The sequence below is a fragment of the Molossus molossus genome, unplaced genomic scaffold, assembly GCF_014108415.1.
Source record: "Molossus molossus isolate mMolMol1 unplaced genomic scaffold, mMolMol1.p scaffold_m16_p_23, whole genome shotgun sequence".
Classification (NCBI taxonomy): domain Eukaryota; kingdom Metazoa; phylum Chordata; class Mammalia; order Chiroptera; family Molossidae; genus Molossus; species Molossus molossus.
Window position 1 is genome coordinate 8,717,224 of NW_023425359.1, and position 26,814 is coordinate 8,744,037.

General features: G+C 41.6%; 1 protein-coding gene across 1 annotated transcript in view; it reads left to right on the top strand.

The window, feature by feature from the left end:
• Positions 1-26,814, top strand: part of FMN2 (formin 2) — a 316,345-nt gene that overhangs the window by 62,434 nt on the left and 227,097 nt on the right. Inside the window, 2 exon segments of the mRNA XM_036277697.1 lie at positions 5,847-5,994; positions 15,496-15,551. Coding sequence (XP_036133590.1) covers positions 5,847-5,994; positions 15,496-15,551 — 204 coding nt within the window.

Sequence of the window (26,814 nt, forward strand, 5' to 3'; positions counted from 1 at the left end):
TTTTCATTTTAAGTTCATATACCTTTTTTAAAAATGCTTTTTCTTTATTGCTTTTTTTTATTGAGGAAGGGAGAGGGAGAGAGAGATGGAGACATCGATAAGAGAGAACATCGATTGGCCGCCTCCTGCATGCCCCCCACTGGGGATCAGGCCCATAACCTGGGCATGTGCCCTGACTGGGAATTAACCGGCGACCTCTTGGTGCAGGGGTCGATGCTCAACCACTGAGCCACATCGGCCGGGCCTATATACTCTTTTTAAAAGTGTTTTATTTTTCCAATTTATTGGGAAATAACTGATATACATTACTGTATAAGTTTAAGGTGTACATCGTGATGGTTTGATGTATGCACATTGGGAAATGATTACCACAATAGGTTTAATTAACATACATCATCTCATAGAGATGCAATAAAAAGAAAAAAAATTATCCTTGTAATGAGAATTCTTATATTTACATTTTTCTTTTTGTTAATCCTGAAGTGTTGTTTTTTCTTTTTTATCCTCACCCAAGAACATTTTTGCATTTTTATCTTGAGATAGAGCAGGAGGGAGAGAGGAAGGGAGAGAGAAAGAGATACATCGATGTGAGAGAGACACATCGAGTGGTTGCCACGGAACTGGGGACAAATTGCAACTGTGGTATGTGCCCTTCGTGGGAACCGAACCCGGGTCTCTCTGGTCCTAGGGATGATGCTCTAACTGCTGAGCCAAACCGGCCAGGGCTGAAGATGTTTTTTTTCCATTGATTTCTAGAGACAGTGGAAGGGAGGGAGGAGTGGGGAGAGAAGAGAGAAATGTTAATTTGTGTTAGAGACCCATCGATTGGTTGCCTCCCACATGCGCCCTGATGGTTGTGGATCAAACCTGAAATCCAGGTATGTAGCTTGGCCAGGAAGAGACTCTGACATGCTTTGATACGTAGGCCAATGCTCTAATCACTGAGCAACAACAGCTAAAGCCTTATATTTACTTTTTATTTAAATTGTTGAAAGTACTACAGATGTCCCCCTTTGTCCCCAGTGACCCCCTCATCCTCGCTCCCACTCCCCCTTATATTTACTTTAATTGCACTGCTGAACTCTATACAAGGGAAGCCGAAAACCTTTTCTCTGTGTGTGTGACGGAAGGCGTGTAACTATGTATCGACTGTATAAAACTGCAGGTTTGCCTAACACCTTACATTGTTTACTAGAGCTCATTATTGTATAGTATGACCAGCTTGTGAAGCTGTAGAAAGATGGATCGCTTTAACTGTGGCATTTCCCAGTGTGTCCGCATGAAGTAGTTGCTCACAGTTAATTACCCCCGAGAACTGAAGTGTGTGCGGTGGGGAGCAATGCGTGGGCGGTCTCTTCATTAGCGTGGTGCTTTCTTCATCCTCATTCTACTATCTCATGCTTCCGTAACCGAAATAACAGCTTTTGTTTTGGTTTGCACTGTTATACTGTATGATTTATTTTTACTTTTTCCCTGAAGTATTATAAAAGAACAGTCTTCTGACGGTGAAAGTAGTAAATTATTATAATATTTCCCATCGATTTTTAGTAGTTGGTACTATTCACTGAACACTTACTAGTGCTTGAGACACTGTGATTTGCAATGATCTCATATAATTTTTTACAGAGGGACAATTGAGGTTCAGGTAGATTAACTTGTTTAAAAATAAGAGTGGGGGCTAGGTTTTGGATCAATTTTCTAATGTACTGCTGAATTCAATTTGCTGGTATTGTGTTTTAGATTTTTTTCATCTATGTTTAGGAAGGTTCTTGGCCTATAATTGTTCTTTCTCATGCTGTCCTTTTTAGATTTTGGTGCCTCTGTTATGTTGCTCTAATAAAAATGTTGGGGTGGTATTCCTCCTTTTTTCTATTTTTTGGAAATTTAGGTAAGATTGGTGTTATTCTTCCTAAGGGTTTGGGCCAAATTTGTTCCTCTAGTCACCTGAGTCGAAGTGTTCTCTGTGAGACAGGTTTAAATTTTTAAGATTTTCGTTAGGGGACTATTTATGTTTTTCTATTTTGTTTGTCAGTTTTGGAACATTACATTTTTAAAAAGAATGTATTCATTTTAGCTGATATTAAAAATATTTGGTATCAAGTTAATCTATGTTCCTATTTTTTAATGTCTGTGGTATCAGCATAAGGTCTCCTGTTTCATTTTTGACTTTGGTTAATTGTACATCTACTCAATTAGACTTGCAGAGATTTTTAGTTTTGTTAGCTTTTCAGAAGAATTCTTTTGAGGTTATTTTATTAGTATTTTTATCTATTTTCTTTCTTTTTCCTCTTTGGTCTAAATTGCTGGGGGATTCCCCCCAAATTTTTGAGATGGATATTTAAGTTATTATCTCAGCCCTTTACCTTTTTAATATATCATTTAAGCCTAAAAATTGCTACCTAAACATTAGTAGCTGCATCCCAGTGGTTATGGTATATGTTTCATTATCATTCACTTAAAAAATATTTTCTAATTTTTATTCTGGTGTCTTTTTTGAATAATGAGTGACATAGAATTGTATTGCTTAATTTTCAAACATACGGAGATTTTCTTTCTTCTTCTTTTTTTTTTTTAATCCTCACCCGAGGACATTTTTCCAGTTTTTGTTCAGATAGAGTGGGAGGGAGAGAGAGAGAGAGAGAAACATTGACATGAAAGGGACACATGGAGTGGCTGCCACCCGCACGACCAACCAGGGCCGGGGACAAACTGCAACCGAGGTACGTGCCCTTAGCGGGAACCGAACCCGGGTCTCTCCGGACCGCAGGCCGACGCTCTAACCGCTGAGCCAATCTGGCCAGGGCTCTTCTTTTTTTAAATGTTAATCCTCACTCGAGGATATTTTTCCACTGATTTTTTATTTTTTTATTTTTTAGATAGAGCGGAAAGGAGGGAGGGAGAAAGAGAAACATCAATGTGAGAGAAACATATCAATTGATTGCCTCCCACATGACCCTGACCAGGGCTGGAGATGGAAACTGCAACCCAGGTACACACCCTTAATCAGTACTTGAACCCTTGACTCTTTGTCCCCGGGTGATGCTCTCACTGCTGAGCTAAACGGGCCAGGCCATCTTTAAAATTCTTGATTATTATAGTACGCACAACTATCTAAGCACCATTAAAATCATATCACATCAAAGGTCCCATGAAATTTTGTTCCTGATATGTTGACAGGTTCGCACATTGTAAAAATGATGTGAGATAATGACAGAAGAGGTGATTAGAACCAGCTCTTCTGCTGGAGACTAGAAAGATGGCAACATGTATGCATATTAAAGTACAAACTGGCAATTTGTACTTCTTATTCCTGTTCACCATTTTCACCCGTTCGCCCAGATCTGAGGTTTATAATTTATTTAAATTCAAACCAGAAATGATTTGGGCAATTGCATTCACATGTTCTGTCTAGAGCTAATTGTGTCAAGATTGTGGCAGAAATATAAATTATAAGTGTGATTAAAAATGTATAATATGTTATTTATAAAAGCTGTGCATTATGACTACAGCTACAGAAATATTCAAAGAGCCCTGGCCAGGTTGGCTCAGTGATTAGAGCGTCTGCCCATGGACCAAAGGGTCTCGGGTTCAATTCCCAGTCAAGGGCATGTACCTGGGTTGGAAATTCGATCCCTGGCCCCCGGGGGCATCTAATTGATGTGTCTCTCTCATATCAATGTTTCTCTCCCCCCCGCTTTTCCTTCCACTCTGTCTAAAAATCAATGGAAAAATATCCTCAGGGATTGAACCTGCAACCTAGGTATGTGACCTTGCCCAGGGAATTGAACCCATGACCCTTAGTGGGCAGGCCAGACTCTAACCACTAAGCCACACTGGCCAGGGCAAGTAATTGTGATTTTGGTTCAATATACAAACCAATGGGTCATGGAATGTTCTTGCCTATAGCACAACCAGAAAAATGTTAGCCTGAGTGTTTGAAGGGGATAACCAGACCCTCATCTGGGCCATACCAGTCTCAACAAAGAGCTCTTCTGATGTCTCATGTGAGCATCAGTATTTTCTAGTGGGCCCTCTAAAATAAAGTATTTGCGAATTGCAGCTCTGAGTTATTCGGGGGTTATTATTTATAATCCAGTTATGAAGAGGAGCTAATATTTGCTGAAAGTAACTTTTTCTCCTTTTGTGGTCTATTTTTGCCACTTTTAAGTTGTGATTTTAAATCTTCTTATATGCCTTTGGTAGAAAGCCTGTGTTTGTTTTCTTTAATAGAAATGATCTACTTCAACCCAAGTCAAAGTGGACCTTAAAGATTCGGGGGAGGGGAGAAGCATATGGGAAGCAGGTCCCTGTTGTAACTGAGATACAGAGCAAGGAGTTGGTCCTGGTGGGTTTGACTTAGCGGTTAGAGCGCCGGCCCAGGGACCAAAGAGTCGAGGGATGATTCTGGTCAAGGGTACGTACCTCGGTTTTGGTTTGTCCCTGGCTCTGGCCGGGGTTGTGCGAGAGGCAACCAATTGATGTGTCTCCCGCATCGATATTTCTCTCTCTCTCTCCCTCCTTTCCTGCCTTCCTCCCTCCCACCTATCAGAAGATAAATGGCAAAATATCCTCGGGTGACAATTTAAAAGAAAACAAAACAACAAAAACGTAAACTATGATTTGACTTGTTGAAAGACACTTGTATTGATCTTGACCATTGTAATTCCTTTATACTCCCTCTGTGTCTATTATAATATCTTAAGGAAAACAAGGGGGTACAGGGGCACAGGATATGGGAACTGGTAGCAAGGAGCTTATACATTGCCAGGGAAAATCACAGATACATTCCTGGAATGTAAACAGGAATGCAACAGAGAAAAAGACATCCATGGATAGTTGAGGACATGCCATGGGGCAATTATTCATTGATTGCAGAACTTGTGACCATCAGCACAAGTACTGATGCCAAGGAAGCTCTGGTACTCCCGTGGCGCCCTACAATGAGACCTGCACCTTGGGGGTTAAGAATGTTTATTCCGAAGTCCGAAGGAGAGGTTTCTAAGGCGCGATGAGCCTCCCTGCGGCTCCTCTGAGATCCCCCCTCGCTCCTTGGCACGCGGGGTGGTCGTGAGCCCTCTCGTGCTGTCCGGGTTCTGGGTCTGCCACGGGAAGAACCGTCTTTGCCGGAAGATCCCTGCCCAGCTCCAGTTCTTCCGTTCTTGGCAGGTTCACTTACTTTTTATGGTTTCCCTCCGAACATTTCCCAACCTGGTCCCAAGATAAGTTGGTTTCCTGGGCCTTTTGTGTCGAAGGCAAGGAAGCTGTTATGTCCGGGGGTGCCCAAGGACAGCCTGTCCTTTGACCGGGCCTCAAGTGTTTAAACAGATTGTACAGGGACATCATTTCAAATGGATTACAGATGCTAGTCCAGGGAGTTCGCCTGTTAAATGTCTGGGCTTTCTGATTTTATAATTCCCTGCAGGCCCGCATGGCACCGTACAGCCAAAGAAACTTAGATTTTACTAGAAAAAAGAAATTGAGCTAAGCATAGTTGAGACAATACAATGACTGGGTGAAGGAATGCATTATGATTCCACATTAAATAGGATTAACTGCGGTTTTAATGTTTTATATATGTGAATTTATATATGTACAGGGTGGGCAAAAGTAGGTTTACAGTTGTGATACAAATAAATGAAACACTAATAAATAAATAATAATACAAGCACACGCTCTGTGTTTTATGTATTCACAACTGTAAACCTACTTTTGCCAACCCCTGTGTACACACACTCCCACATGTATACTTATGTTAGAAATGATGCTGTAATATATCAGTCAAGATGATTTTGTTTTTTGCGTGACTTAATTAATAGCTTTAAAATTTTTTTTATTTTTAAATATAGCAAGATCAACTTTACACCTGGGCTGCTGTTAGTCAACCCACACACTCCCTGGATTACACGGAAGGACAGTTCCCCGGGCGAGTCCCATCCGTGTGGCCACCATCTAAGCCTCCTGATGAAGACCACAGGCCCAAGGACGTTGGAACAGGTAGGCCCCTGGCAACGGTGAACGGTGCGGGTGTGTGACGCAGGGCTTGCTGGGCAGTGAGTCTGCATTTCTCTTCAGGGTGTTTCTTGGATGATAATCTGTAGATGGCAGGAGGCTTGTTTGATTGAAAATCCTAATGCTCCACCTTCAAGGCTGCCGAGTTGGAATTTGGGGGAACTGGACTGGAATTGTCCAGTTATTCCTGTCTGTGTGAAAGTTCGAGAACCATGGCATCCGGCTGTAGACGCCCCCCGAGCTGAGGGAGCATCAGGGGGACATTTCTATGATCTTTCTCCTGTTGCTGCTTCTCCAGGCTTTTCTGAGTCCTTTCCGTTACCTTCAGAGGCAGGACAAGACGGAGTTATACGCTTTGCTAAATCTAAAATTTAAGTCATCTTCGAAAATTTTACAGCATTCAGATGTACTGTTTACTTATCTTTGCACATTTTATGGTCTTAAAGTATTTTGTGTTAATTGGCCAGGAAGGTAGCATGAGATTAACATCAATTTAGGATCGAGCCCCAAACCAGGAGAGCACAAATTCTATTTGTTATATAGAAGTAAGAATTATATTTGTGTTAAAACATTTTATTGAATTTGGTTGTTTTTTATCTTTTTATTTTTTCACTTTGGTATAATAAAGTCCCAGTGTATTCCTGGTGGACTGATCAGGATTATTGACTTCTGATCTATAAGTGAAGGAAAATAGGTCATCATTGTCATCCAGAAATTTCTGTCTCACCGAATTTTTCTAAATGCTAACATGGGTGTCAGAGTTAAGAATTTTAATCTTGTTCCCCCCAACACTGACTTACACAGACAAAGTTTCCTAGTCACTGTGAAAAGAATAACATCTGTTTAGGGCTGTTTTGAGAATTATGAGTTAACAATGTATGTTCAAGTATAGAATTAGCACTCAGAACGCAGTGATGGCTTGGTGTATGAGTTTGCTGCTCTTATGGTAATTATTATTTCACGTCTTATCTTCCTCACAAGTCCCCTTTAGAACGAACAGTGACCCACAGTGTCAATGATTTTATTCCACGCCCCTGCCCAAAGGTCTGCAAAGGGGGACTCGTGCCCATAAGCTCCGGGGTTGATCCCCATCTCATAGGGATGCATTTACCTCTCTCTGTGCTGAGACACCAAGCGGGTCGAGCACACTCCCTGCATTGTTCCCTTGGAATGTCCAGTGTTTGAAACACTTCTTAGGGTTCACTTGGACTCTACTTCCTGAAACCAACAGCACACGAGGGACCAGATGCAGGACACGCTGTTCCATGTGGGGCTCCGAGTGTGGCAGAGCACAGGACAGTTCTCAAGGCCCGGATGGAGTTCCTGAATGCAAAGCTCTTCATTTCGTTGTTTTCTGTTTTATATTCCATGTAGGTGAAATCATGCAATGTTTGTGCTGTTTTGTTTGACTTATTTCACTTAACATAATAATCTCAAGGTTCATCCATGTTGTTGCAAGTAACAATATCTCACCTTTTTAATGACTGAGTAGTATTCCATTGTATATGTACACTGCCTCTTTATCCAATCATCCACTGAAGTGTATTTGGGTGGTTTCCATTGTTTTGGCTATTGTAAATAATGCTTCAGTGAACATAGGGGCACATATATCTTTATGAATAAGTGTTCTCAAATTTGGAGGGGAGATACCCAGAAGAGGGATTGTTAGGTCGTATGGTAGCTCTATTCTTAATTTTTTGAGGAACCTCCATCCTGTTTTCCATGGTGGCTGCACCAGTTTACATTTGTGCCAGCAATGTACAAGGGTTCCCCTTTTCCCACATCCTCTCTTAACACTTGTTACTTCTTGTTATAATGATAATAGCCATTCCAATGGGTGTGAAGAGCTATCTTGTGATTTTGATTTGCATTTCACTTACAGCTAGTGATGTTGAGCAGTTTTTTGTGTATCTGTTGGCTCTGTGTATGTCTTCCGTGGAAAAGTGTTTATCTATGTCCCCTATCCACATTTTAATGAGATTGTTTTTATTGTAGAGTTGTATGGGTTCTTTATTATCTTGGGCATTAGAGTGTTAACAGAGGTATTTTTTGTGAAAATCTTTTCCTGTTACATTGGTTGACTTTTTGTTTGGTTGATTTCTTCTGCGCAGAAGCTTTTTAGTTTGATGTCCCATTTATTCAGTTTTGCTTTTACCTCCATTTCCTTTGGGTCAAGTTCATGCACACCCCTCCAAGACCGTAAGTTCAGTGCCTATGTTTTCTTCTATGTATTTTATTGTTTCAGATCTTATATTCAAGTCTTCAATCCATTTTGAGTTAATTTTTGTATATGGTGTCAGAGAGCAGTGTAGTTTGATTCATTTGCCTGTGGTTTTCAGTTTCCCCAACTAGAGGAAGATGTTGGCCGTGAAACCCTGCGGTTACACCCGCGGCAGTGTCATACGTCTTGTGTTCACCACGTCTCTCGATCACACCATTTTCTCTTGTGCCTGATTTGATCTGGTGTGGTTTGCTGGAGGCTTTAGCCGATGGGCAGCAGGCTGTGCCATGCAGGTGTGTGTAAGTGCACTCTACCAAGGCACAAGGACAAAATCACCGGACCACGCGTTTCTCAGAACCTGCCCCTGTGGTTAAACAGCACGTGACTGTAGTGGAATTGATCAATTTCCTTGAGAGCTCTTGTAATAGTGGCTCATATCTCCTGTTTTACGTCATTGGTTCGGGTGATATTTTCATTTCTCTTTCCTAGGGTGTCTGTCTTTCTCAACTTTTCTAACAGAAACATTTGTATTATCCTCTAAAATTTTAGGGCATTTGAAAAAACAGTTATGAAACCATTATTGAAAGTTAATTAGTGATCATCTGGTAAATGATGATAGTTGCAATGAATACCAGGAAGTTTATAATTTAATTTTTTATCATTATTTGGTGTAGTTTACAAAATGCCATGCAAGTAATTTTTAACATAATCACTTGTCTCCCTTTAAAATATGCATCCTAAAGAGGATGATGGAGGTAAGCAAAAGTAACTTAATGCAGTGACTTGTTTTACTGCAACTAATCTGTTATAAACGGCCACAACCATAGCGCATGCTTTGTCCCAGCTGCCTAGTGGTACTTTGTGCTGTGACTCCACGCGACATCCTCATTCTGGGGCCACTCCACACTCCCTCTCATGGCCAAGCAGCCGGTGTAAGAGTGAGAAGGCTCCTGATATAGTGAAAACCTTGTGTAGAGTCTGCTGTGGCTTTTTTTTTTTTTTAATGTATCAGTTGCGCCCTGGCCAGTTTGTCTCAGCGGTTAGAGTGTCAGCCTGCGGACCAGGGAGTCCCGGGTTCGATTCTGGTCAAGGCATGTACCTCAATTGCAGTTCATCCCCGGCCCTGGTTGGGGTCGTGCAGGTGACAACCAGTCAATGTGCCTCTCTCACATCGATGTTTCTCTCTCTCTCTCTCTCCCTCCCACTCTGAAGATAAATGTAAAAATATCCTCAGGTGAGGATTAAAAAAAAAAAATTAAATGTGTCAGTTGTGTCCTGGTTGGTTTGGCTCAGCAGCTAGAAGGTCGGCCCAGGGACCAAAGAGTCTCAGGTTCGATTCTGGTCAAGGGCATGTAGCTCGGTTGAGGTTTGTTTCTAGCCCTGGTCGGGCTTGTGCAGGAGTCAACCAATGGACGTCTCTCTAATATTGATGTTTCTCTCTCTGTCTCCCCCTCCTACTCTGTCTGAAAATAAAATGGAAAAATATCCTCAGGTGAGGATTAAAAAAAAAAATTAAAATATATCAGTTGCAAACCTTGATGACATATTTATTAATAGTAACACACTCCTTGCTGTGCACTTACAGTTGATTGCTGCACTGTATCGTGGGGTGACATTGTGGTTAGAAGTACTGTTGGTGACACTAGCCCCTCTCAATTTTAATTGAAAGGAGTTCAGTGGCCTTTCGTTTATGAAGAGGAAAGATTTGCAGTCCTGTTTTAGAAAATTGAGAACCTGTTTTTTGCCTTCTTTTTCGGCCTTCCGGCTCTTCTGAATATTGTCTACTATTTTACGCGTCCAGCTAATTCAGAGACACAGTGCTGCCTCTTCTGCCTTTCTCATGGGTCTCGCCTGGAGTTTCCCATGATTCCTTCTGTGAAAGAGGATTTTCTTCACCTTCACGTATGGACCAAGATACTGACCGTCCTGGGCTTGAATCTGAAGTGCAGAGGCCAAGGCGGAGCCTCATGCTCCTCCCACCAGCGAGACATTCCTGGGCGCCTTTTGGTCCCAGCCCCCGAGTCTCCACACAGTCGCAGTCGGCATTGTCTCCACAAAGAGCCTCGATGTGAAAGTGGACCCCTGGGGTGTGCAGAGTGCTGCCTGGAAGGAAGTTAGGGTGAATGTGTCCCAACGTTGATGGAGAAACGTTGATAAGAGGAAACCCTTTTTAAAATCTTGTTTTCTCTTAATCTTCTCTCTCTCCATTTATCTTTATACAGTGCACCCCTCCCCACCCCATGATTATCTTTTTTTTCTGGAGTCTCATGGCATTTTATCAGTATCGCTATTATTTGAATTTTTACGTATTGTAATTAATTTGTTTATACGTATCTGTTGTCTTTGTAGATTCCCCACGTTTCAAGACCTTTGGACACATAGTATATACTTAAACAATTGGGTGAATAAATGAATATCTTTTTTTCTTTTAAGATCTAAGTAAATAAAATATCTACTCAGCACGTGAATATAAACACTTCAGGGAGAGTTTTATGGATGTGTTGAGACATCCTGAGGGACATTCTGGAGGTTCAATACCACGTTTCAAAGGTTGTTCAGTAGATATACACAAATCAGAGCAACACGGCTTTAGTTCTCAGATTCATGGAGAACAGGAGCACTATGTCTATATATGAACAGGGACTTGATGACTCTTGTTGCCTCTTTGGGAAATGATGCCCCTCACCTTTCTTTGAAAATATGAGTGGCCAAGAGAGGAACATAGGAATGATGTTCAGAAAGGCACTTGGGGCACAGAAAACCACGGAGGGAGAGCTGGTGAAACACGCCAGAACCTTTTTGTGTAGAAATCCTAACACGAAGAACTAACCCAACTTTGCTCCAGAAAGGATCTGAGCAGCTCATAAATATCTGAGGTGTGGAGAGGACTAACAGGGAAATAGACCGAATGGAATGGAACTTAGGATGGAACAATGACAAGAAGCTGGGGTAAGCTAGCACATTGAAATGTATTTCAGAAGGACCCGCACTTTTCCAAGGTAGTTGCGCATCTACCCCTCAGATGGAAAGAAAAGAGGAAAATGAGAGCAATTAGTTTTGTATCATCTCCTGTGTCCACGAGATTAAAGGCAATGGTCTCTCAGAGAAGCACTGTTCTAGCCTCTAATATTCAGAAGAAGTGTTTCTAATGGTTCCTAGGAAGAGACTCTGTGTGATGTACTGCAGGTGCAATATCATCAACTCATTTCTAGGTTTAGTCCAACTACTTCAACACACGTTCAACTGAGATCATGCAGCAATTCCAAAGGGCTCAAGAGAGCCTTTGAGAGCAGAGCATTCTGCCTGTCGATGTCTCACGTGATCAAGACATAAAATGTGCTAGTGAAGATTGACTGTGTCTCCCATAGTTAATTCTCCACTTTCTTTCTTCCTGTTTTTTGGTAAAATCTACCTGCATTTCCCCCCTTACATACGTAAGCTAAAGCCTTTGTAGATACCCTTTGTTGGCAATGAGGGGCAGATCCATACTATTAGATAACCAAAGAAGTAGAACCTAGGGTTAGACTCTTTTAGGATAAGGACATGTTTTGCCCTATCTTCATTTGTGGAATGACATGGTATACCAGAAATAAAAACATCTGCCGTTCATTAGACAGGTAATCATAAGTCATGCTATTTAAATGAAGTTTAATGAATTACCTTTTAATTACATTGACTAGGTTTAAAGAAAATTGTTATATACCATTAAAGAAGCTTTAATTTAATAATGTTATGTATATGTGCATTTTAACTTGAAACATGATGGTGTTAGAAAATACTTAATTCATTTTTAGAAGGACTGTTTTGTATTTTAAAGGGTTATTTGATTTATTTTTCAGTCAAAGCAGAGAGCATATCTTACTAATTTTTTTTAGCTCTCTTCTCTCTGCAAATGTAAAATTCACCCAAGTGTGGTTTGTTTTATAAGCTATAAGCTTATTTTGTGATGATAGAGAGATCATTTCTTAACTATATTTGAAATTGCAGGAAGACCAGAATTTTAGATAATGCTCAGAATTTTGTGAGGTAACTTTAACAAAGTAGAACATTTAAAATTTTGTCAGGAATGTTCTTTCTCCTACTCTGCTTCACAGTAATGTTTTCTAAACAACAGTCTAGTTTCTTAATTCTTAAGAAGGAGTGAGTAAGAGTTGGCAGTTTTGAATGTACCTTTGAGAGAGCTCCTACTTTAAAAACAACCATCCTGGCTGATGACTATTTAATGAGGACTTTGTCAGCTGCAGAACCGAGTAGAAGGCAGGGTCTGAAGCACCCACGGACCTGGGGGAGCAGCATGGGTAACAAGTGCCACCGTTTGTACGAGGGGTGATCATTCTGAGGATGTTGGAACTAGGCAGACTTCTCAAATACACCTGCCCAGGGACATTAGACATGAAGCCAGAGATTCTTCCAAAAACTAAAACTAGATAAACCACATGATCCAGCAATTCCATCTCTGGGTGTTTATCCCAAGAAAATGAGACGACCAATTTGAACAGATAGATGTATCCCTATGTTCACGGCAGCATTATTTACAATAGCCAGGATATGGAAGCAACCTAGGTGTTCATCACAGGCAAATGGATGAAGAAGATGTGGCACATGTACATAATGGAATATTATGCAGCAATAAGAAAGAATGAAACCTTGCCATTTGCAACAACATGGATGGATCTAGAGGGTATTATTCTAAATGAATTGTCAGGCAGAGAAAGACAATACTGTTATGGTTTCACTCATATGTGAAATCTAAAAACAAAACAAAACAAAATTAGACTCATAGAAAGAGACCAGAGGGATGGTTACCTTACCAGAAGAGAAGGGATGAGGGGATAGTTGAAAGGGGGAAACTTAGTCAATAATATTGTAATATGTTTACACCGTGACAGATAAATTACTAGAATTAGTGGGGTGATCACCTTGTAAGGTATAAAGTCTTTGAATCTCTATATTGTCAACCTGAAACTATAAGATTCTGTACCAACTATTCTTAACTAAATAATTGTAAATTATAAACTATCTAGAGAGAAAGAGAAGAAAAAACAGAAGCCAGTTACTTTATTTGTTCCCCATGCTGTCTTCTTTCCACTCACATCACTTTTTGCCATTTTTATGCTTCTCTTCACTCTTTCTCTTTCCTCCTCTCTCTCTATTACTTTCATTCTCTATTATTTTCTGTCTCCTTAATATTCATTTTCCTTTCTCCTCCTAATTGTTCTTCCATTTTCCATTTATTTTTGCACAGTCACTCTGTACCTCTCGTTCATCTTAAAGCCTTGACCCTCCACAACTTCTGTAACTCAGCTCATGATTTTGAAGAAAGTATGTCGACCCCTTTCTCTTAGCTGTTGTAACATGCTGATCCAAGGAAATAAAAGTCTAGCGAAAGGGGTGGGGATGGGAGAGTTAATTCAGTCCGGGTCGCCATTGGATTTAACAGGGAGACTGAGAGTTCAGGTGTAGTGCCCAGAATGTCGACGGATACATCTTAGTCATTCACTGTTCTGGTTAACCACAAACATTCTTATTTACCATGAGAGGCTGGAGGTCTGGGGCCATAGGAAAAGCGAGGACACGTATGGACTCCTAATGTAAAGAAATGTGTGTCTTCCCCCAGGAGGTCCTCTGGGTTCTTCTTGTATTGTCTAAGTAGAAAGAAAGAGGAAGAGAAAATTTTCTACATCTGTTCAAATCCCCAGGATCTTAGCTCTGGTCTCCGAAGTTTGGATTTGCTTTAATATTACCTATTGGCCAAGCTGTGATGTTGAAGATATATATTCAAAATCGGCTAACTCTGGTGTTGAGTTCAGAGTATAGATTTGTGAGTAAAAGAGAGGAGAATTCCTTTTTCATTAACTGAGTGAAATACAGTATTTGTCTGGGAAAATGGTTGTATTTTAAGGCAATTGTTCATACTCTATTATCACAGTTACACCTAGTGTGGACTAATTCATGCTCTTCTCATTGACTTTTGTTTTGAAAGATACACTCTTAGCTATGGTGCAGGAAGTAGCTAGCGGCAAAGTGGTGTCTATGTCACCTGTTATAAAGTCCTTCCATCCTGTTCCTCCACCTAAGACACTCACTCTTCACGGTGACACCCACTTCCCTGGTCCGATCATTCTTTTTTTTGATATGTTTTTATTGATTTCAGAGTGAGGAAGGGAGAGGGAGAGAAAGACAGAAACATTGATGATGAGGGAAACATCGACTGGCTGCCTCTTGCTACTGGGGATGGAGCCCGCAACCCGAGCATTTGGCCTGACTGGGAATTGAACTGGAGACTTCTGGTGGACAGGTCACTGCTCAAGCCCTGAGCCACACCAGCCAGCCCCGATTATTCTTTTGATCACTTCTTTTATTCCCTCCTATAATTACTCACATTTTAAACACCTGCTGTGTGCCAGACACTATTCTAGAAACTGGGGGTACGATAAGGAAGACGGTGTCCTCTTGCTTAAAGAGAAAATCCTGGACTTGGTTACCCCTTTGATTTTTTAGCAGGAAGTATTGGAAGTCTCAGACTCCCAAGTGACGGACTAAAATATCGAAATCCCTGATTGCTCAGTTCCTCCTGGTGATGGTGCTCATTATCCCTCATTGAAATCAGAAGGTAATTTGTCAATAGTTAGACAAGGCACCTGCGATCCCATCTTTCAACAATGGTGAGTTGAGCCAAGGCAGTGTGGCTCAGTGGTTGAGTGTGGACCCATGGACCAAGAGGTCATGGGTTTGATTCCTGGTCAGGGCATATGCCCGAGTTGTGGGCTTCGTCCCCAGTGGAGGGTGTGCTGGAGGCAGCCAATCACTGTTTCTCTCTCATTGATGTTTCTATCTCTCCCTCTTCCTTCCACTCTCTCTAAAAGTCAATAAAAACATATTAACAAAAAAAGATTGGTGAGTTGGATTCTGTTGTTCAGACTCGAGCTATGTAAATCATATAAAAAGTGAATGTCTTAGCAGGTATTTTCTGGCACAAAATAGAAACTAGCAATTGAGAAAAGTAATTATGGTTGATATGTCAAGAAGGGCATAGGCCTATTCCAATTTTACAAGTAACTGGTGACATGAGTGTTGGTCCTTATATGGGTTCTATAGACGGCAGAGCAGCCCTGTGCTCAATACAAAAGTATACTTGGAATATAAACTGGGTGTTTGGGGTAATTATGGTTAAAAGTATATTTTAGTTAGCTTTATTTCCTGATCAAAGAAAGAAGAAAGTTTGTTCTTTAATATACTGACTCTCTTCTTCCTTTCTAACCCAGAATCTCAGTCTGCTGTTTTGGAAACTCTGAGAAATTGTTCAGACGCTGTTCAGCAGGTAAGAAGAGCTTATTAGGATGTCGAATCCCGTTCCCTCTTTTTTGTCTTAAAATCGTGACGGACCCCAATTTGTTTTCCCGTCTGCCCAGCTAGCTAGGCCACCCTTAGTTCACTGGGTGGGCAGGGGAATTCTGTTTGGTGGAAGGGGATGCTTTCTTCCATTTAGACTTTGCAAAGAAAATCAGTTTTGACGTGGAACTGAGAACAAACTTCTCAGAAGCTGCATCATTGTATATCCAGCCAAAGAGCTGCACCTCCAGCAGGAAATGGTGGCCCCCCAGGAAATGTCACAGGGCCAGACTCATCATCACATGGATAGGATTTAAAAAAATCTGTTAGGGCTTTTCTAAAATCAATTAATATTCTTGACTTGCTTTGGTGGATGGAACATTAATTAGTGTCTAATTTTCATAGACACTTTTTTTTTGGTTACTGAAAAACCAAATGTTATGTCTATTTTCTTATACCAAAATGGACTTAAAAAAAATAACTTCAAGAAAGGAAACGCTTACATACAATAGTAAAAGTGGATAGCGATTGCTCTTTTGGACATAGAGCCATTCAAAAATTTATTTATACATTCTCCCAACTATGCTTTTGAAACTAAGTTAGCATTAGACATTACTAAGTAATTACTAAGGAAGAAGAATGTTCTCTCGAGTGTGGTCTGGCAGAAAGCGAGAAGACTCATACTGGGGTCTGGGCTTTGTTCTCTATCTAGTTAGTATGTACAACGCACATAGGCCTTTTGGGACACAGTGTTCTCTGCAAAGTGAAAGACTTGGATGATTTCTGAGACTTTTCCAAGGATGAAATGATTTCCCTTGTAAAAAGCAGCAGTCCTGCATCATACGTGAAAGTTGTGCTCCCCCTGGAGGAGTAATGAGGATATAACATTGGTCAGGAACTTCGATTATAATTCACTGGAACTTTTCAAAAATATAACTAGGTTGATCATTATCCTAAGAGTAAAGATATTATGCTCTTAAGGATAGTATTGTAAAACAGTCTCCCAACTTCTTTTTTTTTTTATCCTCATCTGAGGAGACTTTCATGTTTTGTTCAGATAATGTGGGAGGGAGAGAGAGAGAGAAACATCAACGTGAAAGGGACACATTGAGTGGCTGCCACCCACATGACCCAGGGCCAGGGACAAACCGCAACCGAGGTACATGCCCTTAGCGGGAATCGAGCCCGGGTCTCTCTGGACCGCAGGCTGACGCTCTAACCTCTGAGCCAAACCGGCCAGGGCCCAGCTTCTTTTTTTATCAGAGCAGAGACCTGTATCAGGTAGGGGAACTTGGAGGGGTGTGGTGCACTCTGCTGACAGCAATTTAATTTCTAATGGTTAACCAGTAGTGAATAAGAAGAAAGAGAAAAAGAGGTAAAAATAAATGAACAAATACAGCCAGAAATAATTAAGAAAAATGGTCCCCTCAAAATATTCTCTGAATTGTTTTTTTTTTTTTTTACAGCTTACAAATTTTTATTTTGAGGCAGAACTAAATAGTGATTTGAGATACTATATTAGATTTTTCTAAATTCTTATTTCCAAGGCATATCTTACTGAATTCTTTGTTATACACAATCATGCATAAGAAAGCCTGGACAAAAATAGTCCGTACTATCAGTAACGATAAAACACGTACAACGTTGCTCTCTATATTAAGGTTCCAGCTGTAAATTTCATGTATATATCCGTTTGTATAAAATGATAGTGATTTTCTACTTTTCTTGAGCTGTGAGCCATGGCAAGATGTATTGTCACAAGCAGAAACCTCGGTGAGCCGAGTGATTGTAAAACCTCCGATGTTACAGCCTAGAAACTCAAGGGTGAAATCGATGGATTCATGTCGCGCCTTCTTTTCTTGTTGCCAGCGAAATGTCTGGAAGCCAGAAAACATAATTAACTAATTGAGAGGTAAAAATTTTGTGACTCATTGAGGTTAAGCCCCCAGCAAAGACCTTACTTGCTTTTGGAATTATTGACCCTTTGTCATAAGTTTATTTCTTGGACCAGTTCTTTCTTAGATATGTGGATGTTTTATAAGAGTCTACACTAATAAAAGTGACATAGAAAATTAGGATTGATTACCAGTCTACTGTACACCTGTATTTTTTTTTTTTTACTGTATTATCTTATGCATTTCTTATAATAATTCTTTAAAGTAACTATTATAATTTCTATTTAACTGATAAAGAAATGATGTTTATAAAAGTTAAAGTTGTTTAATGTCACTAAAGTGATAAAGGGTAAGAGGGAGTATTTGAACATAGCTCTGTTCGATCTTCTACCTCAAGTTCTCTTCACTAGGATAAAAACTATACTTTTATCTATATTTTAACTATATTTTTACCATGGGTGATTGTCCTATGGCTGTTTAAGACTAGGTCATGCCAAAGTCATCAGGTGGATGAGACGGGGTCGATTTTATTATTTTCCCTGCTTCACTGCTCAATTAAAAAATTACGATGGTTATTTTTCCTGTGATTCCCCTTGCTGTTCTCTTCTTAGTCACTAGATGGCAGCTCTGTACCTCTGTAAATGACTCCTGCGGAGGGAAGGCGTGGGTGAGCCCCTTGGCTGTGTGAAGGGGAACAGAGCTTGCCTGGTCCCTCCCAGGCGCGGCTCCTGGGGCAGTGATGCTATCTCGGGGTCCCGCTTAGTCAGCGGCGTCGGCAGGGCCCACAGCACCCTCTGTTTCTCTTCAGCTGTGAGTGCGAGCACCTGTTCTCCGGGTCTGCAAACACTGGAATTCACTGAATGAGTTTTGACTGTTACTCTCTCCCTGGAGTTAATAATTCAGAGAGCTCCACATCCCTAGAAAAAACACATGACTCATGAAGCCTTTGTCAGCTACAAGGAGCAGGAGCCGGTGGGGCTGCCCGAGAGTCTGATGCTCGCAGCAGACGCAGCTGGGGACCCGCTCCTGAGAGTCCTGGGGATGGCCACGGAACCGGGAAGCTGGCAGGAAACTGTGGTCTCCAGCCCCCCCTTGCTGATGGTTCTCATGGCCGGTAATACCCGCCGGACGTCTGCCGTCCGAAGAACTAGCCTGCACAACTGAAATAGGACTGCCTTTCCGTTCAGATCTTTACTCTTTGGTATTTGAAATACTATTTAAACTGTAAATACCTTTCCATTCTACAGTATATAAATAGCCAATTAATCACCAATTACATTTCCTCTAGAAACATTTGTTTCTCATTAAAGATTAATATGTGGTAGAAAAACTGGTTACTACCCAGTTTTACCCCTTTTTTTTTTTTTTTGCTTTTGAAATTATATATAAAAGTTGTGGTTTGAAGTATTCTCTTAAAACTCCTGATATCTTTTCTAATGTAGATGGGCTAGTTGATAGGTAAACAGAATAAGCTTTGCTCTTTAAACACACTAGCTTCAGGTAAGAAGTGATAATATATCAGGCAATTGGAAGTTGGATCTCTACACATTACGGTATTTATTCACTGTGAACAGCCAGGTACATCACAAAATGCTGGATAATGAAAAGAAATACAGCAACATTGCAATGCTAGCCCTCTAACCCCATATGTTGCATAGCTTATATGCAAATAAATTATTAAAGGTCAGAAAAATGCTTGTGATTTGAGGTAACCGGCGAAATCCTATCTCAGTCCGGTTTTCATCTCTTTTGAAATTGGGTTAGAACTGTCCGTTAGAACCCTACCCCGCCCAGCCCTCCCCGGACTCGGCAGTGCCCAGTCTGCCTGCAGACTTAGATGAGGACTTGAACATTCTTTTCCATTGCTTCTCCATAAAGTATCTGTTATAGTGCCCTTTTTACAGTGATCACTTAATATAATTTATTATTAGTTTCAGAAACATCTTTATTTGGGAATAAATCAAGGAAACAGATGTGAATAGTGCGGAGTGACCCAGGTGATGGTGTCTGGTGGATTAGTCGCATGTGTCTTGTTGTAGAAAAGTTTAAAAAGTAAAAGAAGTATTAGCCAGATTTGAAAAAAAAGAAAGGTGTTGGGTGGCCACAGTTCTGAAGGAATAATGATAGAGGCTTATAAAAACAGGAAGCCACTTGAATGGGGTTGGAATGCATTAAGACACATAAAAAGGCTGGGGGAAAAATACATTGTTTAATGGAAGTTCTTTCTAAACTTTAAGGCAACTGCTCTGGCCAGTTTGGCCCAGCGGTTAGAGCGTTGGCCCGTGGACCAGAAAGTCCCGTTTGGTTCCTGCTAAGGGCACGTACCTCGGTTGCAGTTTGTTCCCGGGCCCGGCTGGGGTCTGTGGGCAGCGACCAGTCTGTGTGTCTCTCTCACGTCGACGTTTCTAACCCCCTGCCCCCCGCCCCCCGCTTTATCTGAAGATAAAAATGCAGAAAACCCCACAAAACCATATTTTAACTTTAAGGCAAAAAGTACTATGGATTTACATGGTAATTATGAACCCACAAGAGAGCAATTAACAAGACACAAAAGCAATTAAAATATAAACCAGAGTAAGAAAAATAGGGGTTAAAGGACAGAGGGAGAGAGAGGGAGTCAGAGAACAAGGGTGAGTCATCCTTGGGGCTCATGTCAGAGTCTGATCCTTCCTCGGGGTTAAGTGAGCACTCTGCCCCCCGAGTCTGCGAAGGGCAAGGTAAGAGGGGCTGGGAAGGGGAGACGGCAAGGATCCCCTGGTGGAGGCGCTGGGCGTCATGTTGGCAAGGTGTTTATCGTGATATGTCAAGGGGAGGAAAGGATTTTTCTGGAAAGTATTGTTTTCATTTTATGGAAACTCCAATGAGCTCAGAGAAAAATTTAGACATTTTAGCATTAGAATTAAAGAAAAGAGAGAGAAACAGTTTTACCAGCTTATGAACAAAAACAAATTGTTACAAAACTGTTACAATTTGAGATGAGAAACCGAAGAAGGAATTAGGCGCAGTTTCCAGCAGAGCGGTGGGGCTTGGCGATGAAATGACACTGTCTTTGCTCTGTTGAGTGTCACGTGGTGTGGCCCTCGTGTGTGCTGGGCTGATGACCTGCGGGGAGAGACGTACAGTTCAAACAGCCAATCAACGGGGATAACCGGGCGCATAAAAGTTCTCAGCTTATAAAGGATTCTTATGTTTATTGAACTCGAGTGAGCATCTGTTGATACTAGGTGCAAGGTATTTGTGGTAGGTATCAAAGGAAATACAAAGAAGTACAAGGTCCGGCGTCTTCCACATCTACGAAATGATTTGCATGATGTACCATGATTCAGCGGCTCGGCCTGGGGACGTGAGAGGCTGCGGCCTGGCCTGGGGACCTGAGACGCAGCGGCCCAGTCGGGGGACCTGAGAGGCTGCGGCCCGGCCTGGGGACGTGAGAGGCAGCGGCCCTGCCAGGGGATCTGAGAGGCAGCGGCCCAGCTCTGCCTCCTGCCCTGGGCTCCCCTCCAGGCTGCGCTTTCCTGAGAGGCAGCGGCCCGGCCGGGGGTCGTGAGAGGCAGCGGCCCAGCTCTGCCTCCTGCGCTGGGCTCCGCTCCAGGCTGCGCTGTCTCACCCGGAGGACTTACCCAGAGGACTGCAAGTCTCCCAGCCCTAGTCCCTCCTAGTCGTTCCTCCACGATGCCCCCACAGCTGTCCTTCTGAAATCCACATTCACGTGTCTCCTGTCTGCTCAGACCCACGCAACGACTCACAGCATCTGCGCAAACATGCGGACTCCTGAGTCCGTCACACGGCGGGCGCTCCCTCGCCCCCCTCGGCTGCAGCCTGTCACCGCTATTTCCCACACCTGGCTGGTCGCAGCCTTAGAATCCTCGCTTTCTGAAAGCCCGAGTAGTCCTCCCGTCAATCTTGTTATGGTGTCCCCTACACTCCTACCTCCCGTTCTACTCCGCTTCATTCCTGTTTCTTAATCTAGATTCCGTCAAACTAACTTCCTCTTGGACACTTTCCCCGAGAGGCCTCAGGCTAGACACCCCCTTAGGTGGCCCTCCCCGGGACCCCCACTTCTCCATAACTGCTGTGTTCTGCTGGTCTCATAGACGCTGAGCTCCTTAAAGCTAAGACTGGAGTCCGTTTGTCCTTCCAGGGTCTAACACAGCACTGGCATTTTTGAGGCGCTCAGGAAATGTTGATGAAGCAGTAAATATGTGGGAGACCACACTGACTGGAGCAGAGGGTGCTCCCTGGGGAGTGGTAGGGAATTCGCCTACATTCACACCTGGTGGTGGAGGATGCGGGCTTCCGGCCAGTTTGCCTGGGCACAGGTCCTGGTTACTCCTCCTCTTCCGGGAACCTAAGCAAAGTATTTCACTCTGTTCCTAGTTTCCTCGTCTATGAAATGGGGTTAATAGTAACTCCTATCTCCTAGGGTTGTTATGAGATTTAAATATACTAATAGATGTGAAGTGCTTAGAAGAGCTTCTAGCACATAGTAAGCTCTTGAAATTTCCAATGTTACTTTAGTCATTATTGCTATTATATCTGAACAATGCACTTGTTTCCAAAATTGCTTTCATAATATAGTTGGCCCTTGTTATTCGGGGATTCTGTATTTGCCATCTTGTCTGCTGGCTAAAATTTATTGGAAACCCTCCAATCAATACTTGTAGGGCTTGTGTTCATCTGCAGACAGATGTGCGAAGTGGTGGGAATTTGAGTCTTCTGACGTGCCTTCTCCCGGGGGAGGAGGACAGAGCAACACTCTGCCCACCTGTCTCAGCTCCTGCTGTAAGCATCTTCTCAGGGCCACATTTTTTACATTTTTGTGCTTTTTTTATTGGCAACTTTGCTGTTTGAAATGTTCCCTTCCCCCAAGTGTAGTGCTGAGTGTGGTCTAGTGTTCTGATGCAAGAAAGCTGGGATGCGCCTTCTAGAGCAAACGTGGGTACTAGGCATTAAATATATATTTAATATAATGTGGCTTTGAAACAAGGTTGTGTATTGATCTGTTGGGAACCAAACTATTTCCTCGGGAGCGATGGTTCGGTATTTGCTAAGTTTTGCTCACATGACTTTATAGAACTGGAAACGATGAGAATTTATTTATTTAAATGTCACAGTCTCCCTTTGCAATAGGCAAGGTAGGTAACAGGGTATCCAGATTTTACAGGCTATTAGCCACGTAGAGAATTTTAAATATCTTTTGCTCAACATAAGAGCCATGAGGTTTGAAGCAAGAAAGCAATTGTTTCGGGAATAATTACCTGGCAGAAGAACAGAGCCAGAAGGGAGACCAGCTATGAGCCATTGTGCTGTGCGGTATTCTGGATGAAGGTGACAATATGATCAAGTAGAAGTCGGAGCCAAGGGTTGAAATGATGGATTTTGGAACCATATCTAGGGTATACATTAAGCTGTGGTTCTCAAAGTGTGGGCCCTGGACCACAGCCACAGCATCACCTAGGAACTGGTTAGAAGGGCCAGTTCCCAGTTTCAGACGACTGAGTCACAGGTGCTGGTGGGGGGTGGGGGGGCACAGTCCTGTCCACAAGCCCCCCAGGGCGCTTCTGGCACCCATCAAGCTTAAGAGCCGATGACTCAGAAAAGTGACTGGAAGATGTCACCGGGCCTCTAAAAACTGCAGGGTGGGAGTGACATCTGATTGGAGGATAAGATGCATTTTAAATTTAAGGAGAAAGTAGAATAATCAAATAGAAATGTTATATGTGAATTATGCCTCAATTAAAAAATAAAAGCAGAAACATTAGCAACAGTAGCTAAGCAATCACACAATGGAAGCAAAGCATTGATGAGAGAGAATGACGTACAGGTCATCAGTCTGCAGATGAGAGGTTGAAGGAGGAACATCGATGAGCTCCCAGAGTGTGCAGACCGAGGACAGTGGGCCAAGGAGCATCTTGGGAGTGATTACAGGTTTGGCACCCTACTCCCCCTAGAACATCCCAACAAGGGGATGGAAAAAGAAACGTCAGGAGAGAAATAGTTGGGTGAAAAACTGAGCTATACTGAATATCCATAGATCGTTAATGAAAGTCAAACTGGCCTGGTTGGTGTGTCTCAGTGGATTGAGCATCGTCCCATGGACTGAGAGATCCGGGTGCGATCCCCAGTCAGGGCACATGCCCAGGTTGCAGGCTTGATCCCCTGTAGGGGGCGTGCAGGAGGCAGCCGATTGATGTTCTCTCTCACATGGATGTTTCTCTCTCTCTCTCTAAAAAATCAATGAAAACCTATTTTTTTAAAAAAGTAAGTAAAACTGTAATAAGATAGTGTTCTTCTTGTGTTGACTAGGACAAGGAAGGAATATATTGCCTGAACGTATGGCACCGCACCTTGCCACACTTAACTCAAATAACTAGGGAGAAAATTCAGAAGGTATGACAGAACCAAAAAGGCTGTTTCCATTCCTTTGGACCCTTCACCAGCCACCTTGTGTGTGTGACTTCCTGGTGGCTATTCGCTAGTGAGGGTGCTTTGACCCTTCCCATCAACCCGATGATCAATTACTATAATGTTGGAAAAGAGATGTTGAAAAGTAATATAGTCAATTCCGATTTCTAATGTATCCTGCTCCCCTCACCTCTCATTTCTCATCTGTGTAATGAAGGGATTGGGAGAGATCTGTCATTTTCATTCTAGCTAAAAAACACTACAGTTTCAATAATTCATCATCTGTTTCATTGTAAGAATTCCAGAGATGCCATTTTAAGTCTCTCTGTATACCCCCCGCCTCCCAATAATATGTTCTACTTTAAGGAATCCTCTTGATATTCCTGTCTTTCTTGAAATTTCCTTTTGAACTTGAGATTGATTATGCTTTATATTTGTGCATAATCATTTATTTAAAATCTGGATTTCCATTGTTTTAGAATTATATGTAGCATGCATTGATTGATCATAAATTTGGAATGCCATTGGTTTGTTCCAAAACCTTAGAATGTTTTAGAATTAAGAACCCAACAAATAGAGAACTTACATGCTGAAGAGTAGAGTTCATATTTTACACATGCCTGGAGGTAGCCTAACTTGCCAGCAATGTGGCCTTAGAATTTAGCGGAACCTGAAAATCTGGATATGGTAGAAAATTAATTACATATTATTAGCATTTACAAAATACATGATCACAGTGTTGACTTACCAATAAGTGGTTTTTATATTCTGGGCTCTGAAAGTATCTTGCTTACATAGCATAATAAAGTTTCAAAGATGAACCAATTAACATTTCAGCAAAAGCTTTACTGGAGTGTATCTTGGCTTCCTTTTTGACAGTTTCAGCCTTACTGTGATGGTAATGTTTTCTTTTTCTAGGAATCGGAGAATCTTGTGTTTAGAAAAAATAATTTTTGGTGAACATTTTATTTTTTAATGGTAACTTGTATTTTGTGAAATGCAAATGATTAAACAATTTCTGAGAGCTCACCATCACCACCCACACATAAGATGGTGCCAGAGTGGAGGAACCCTGGCGGACTTACTGTGCATACTGCTCAGCCAAAGCAGATGGCAGCTTCTACCACTCATAACGGTTTAGAGGTTTGAAGCAATACTTTTAAATACAAATAATATTAAAATTGGCACTATATGAAGGCTATTACATACTGTGTTGACTAACTATAACAGATTTATGTTTCCTCCATTTGTAAGGATGCACCCATTACATGAATTCTGCACAAAATTACAAAGACCACTTTTTCCCTTTTAAAAATGCATTTATTTTAATTTTTAATAGTGAGAATCATTAGCATTGGGTCAACTCACACAGTTACTGGAAATGCTGAGAGTCTTTCTGAAAAGTGCAGAAGAAAATAAAAGTACAGTCCTCTAATGTTAAGTGCTTTGAGGATCTGATAGGCCTCTGTCCAGTTGTACCCTGAAGGGATGGAAGATTAAGTACCAGGCACAGGGCACAAGGGAACAGGCTCCCAGCGTGAGGTCTTTCCATGGACAACAGAGTGCCTGGCAGACTCGGGGAGATTCAATCTGGGCTTGTCTGTGGGTGGGCCTCAGAGGAGGATGTTTGCTTAAATGGCCAGAAAGTAGGCAACGTTTTTTCTTGATAGTAACTAATATTTGCCATGTAAATTTTTTTATAAACCTCTGGAAAAAATTATATGTAACCTGTATAGAAATCAGCTCTTACTGTTGTTGACAAGCTACGCAGCCTTTTCTAGAGAGCTCTGTAGACAACGTCTGGGCGACTGTGAATTGGTCCTCAGGGCCGCCAGCCCTCGGCTGATAGCCTGGATAAGGAAGGCCAGATAAGATTCTTTGAAGACTCTTAGCTGCATTTAGAAGCAAAACTCCTGCATGCATTGGGCTATGCTGTAGGAATGGATGGCCAGCCTTCCTTTACAGGTTAATCAGTTAAGATTTGAGATGAGCTTAATTGCTGTTTCCCCAGAATGGAAAAGGGGAATTGTAACACATGATTCAGGCCAGGATTTTGCAGGTAAACACAGGGTCATAGAGAGTAATAAAGAGTTTAGCAAACTGATTTTTTGTTCTCTCTGCAGTCAGAATAATGTAAGAAGTAGATAGTCTCATCCCCAACTTTACCCCCATGTTTTCTCTCTACAATAATGATCTCTATAAAAACAATTCTCTCTACAAACATTTCAGCCTTTACTCTTTGCAGTTGGTTTATCATCTTCGTGAATTTTTCGACTTTACCACCCTCTTAGAATCACTAGGCTAGCTAGGATCGCCATCTTTATTACAGACTCAGTTTCAGAATTTTGTTTTCTTATCTACGTCCTTTGCCATTTCTTAGTTCTAGTTCTTATTGTATCTTGCATCTGAAAACCCTGAAGCTTACAGAGTATGCCAGTTCTTTATAGTCTCAAACTTTTATTATCTAAGTGCCCTCAATTATCACTTTGTTAAAAAATAAGTAAAATACATAACAGCAATATAATAAATTGACCACTTATAGAATAACGTGCAACTTGAAATCCCTCTCCATTTAACCAAGTCTGTCTGTTATTGTCTACCTTGCTTTTGTTGGCAGGATCGGTTTATCAGTCATCTGTGGATGTCTTCAACCACATGATACACATGCAATGCAAGGTGAAATCGGTAATCTCGCAGGAGGTGTAGAATGACCTGATGTCAGGGGAGGGATAGTGGAGCTCTTGAATCACATGAAAAGTGATTGAGGAGCACCTGACAGAGTTGGATTGGTAAGGATGATGATATGACAGATATGTTAGAAAAGACTGATTTGCATATCAAAGAATTGTCAGAGGCCTCTGGGAAAATTATTGAAGTTCTCAAATACTCTAAAAATTTACCATCTTTTCATAAAAAGTGTCATATATCATGGCATTCTATACTTTTGTTGGA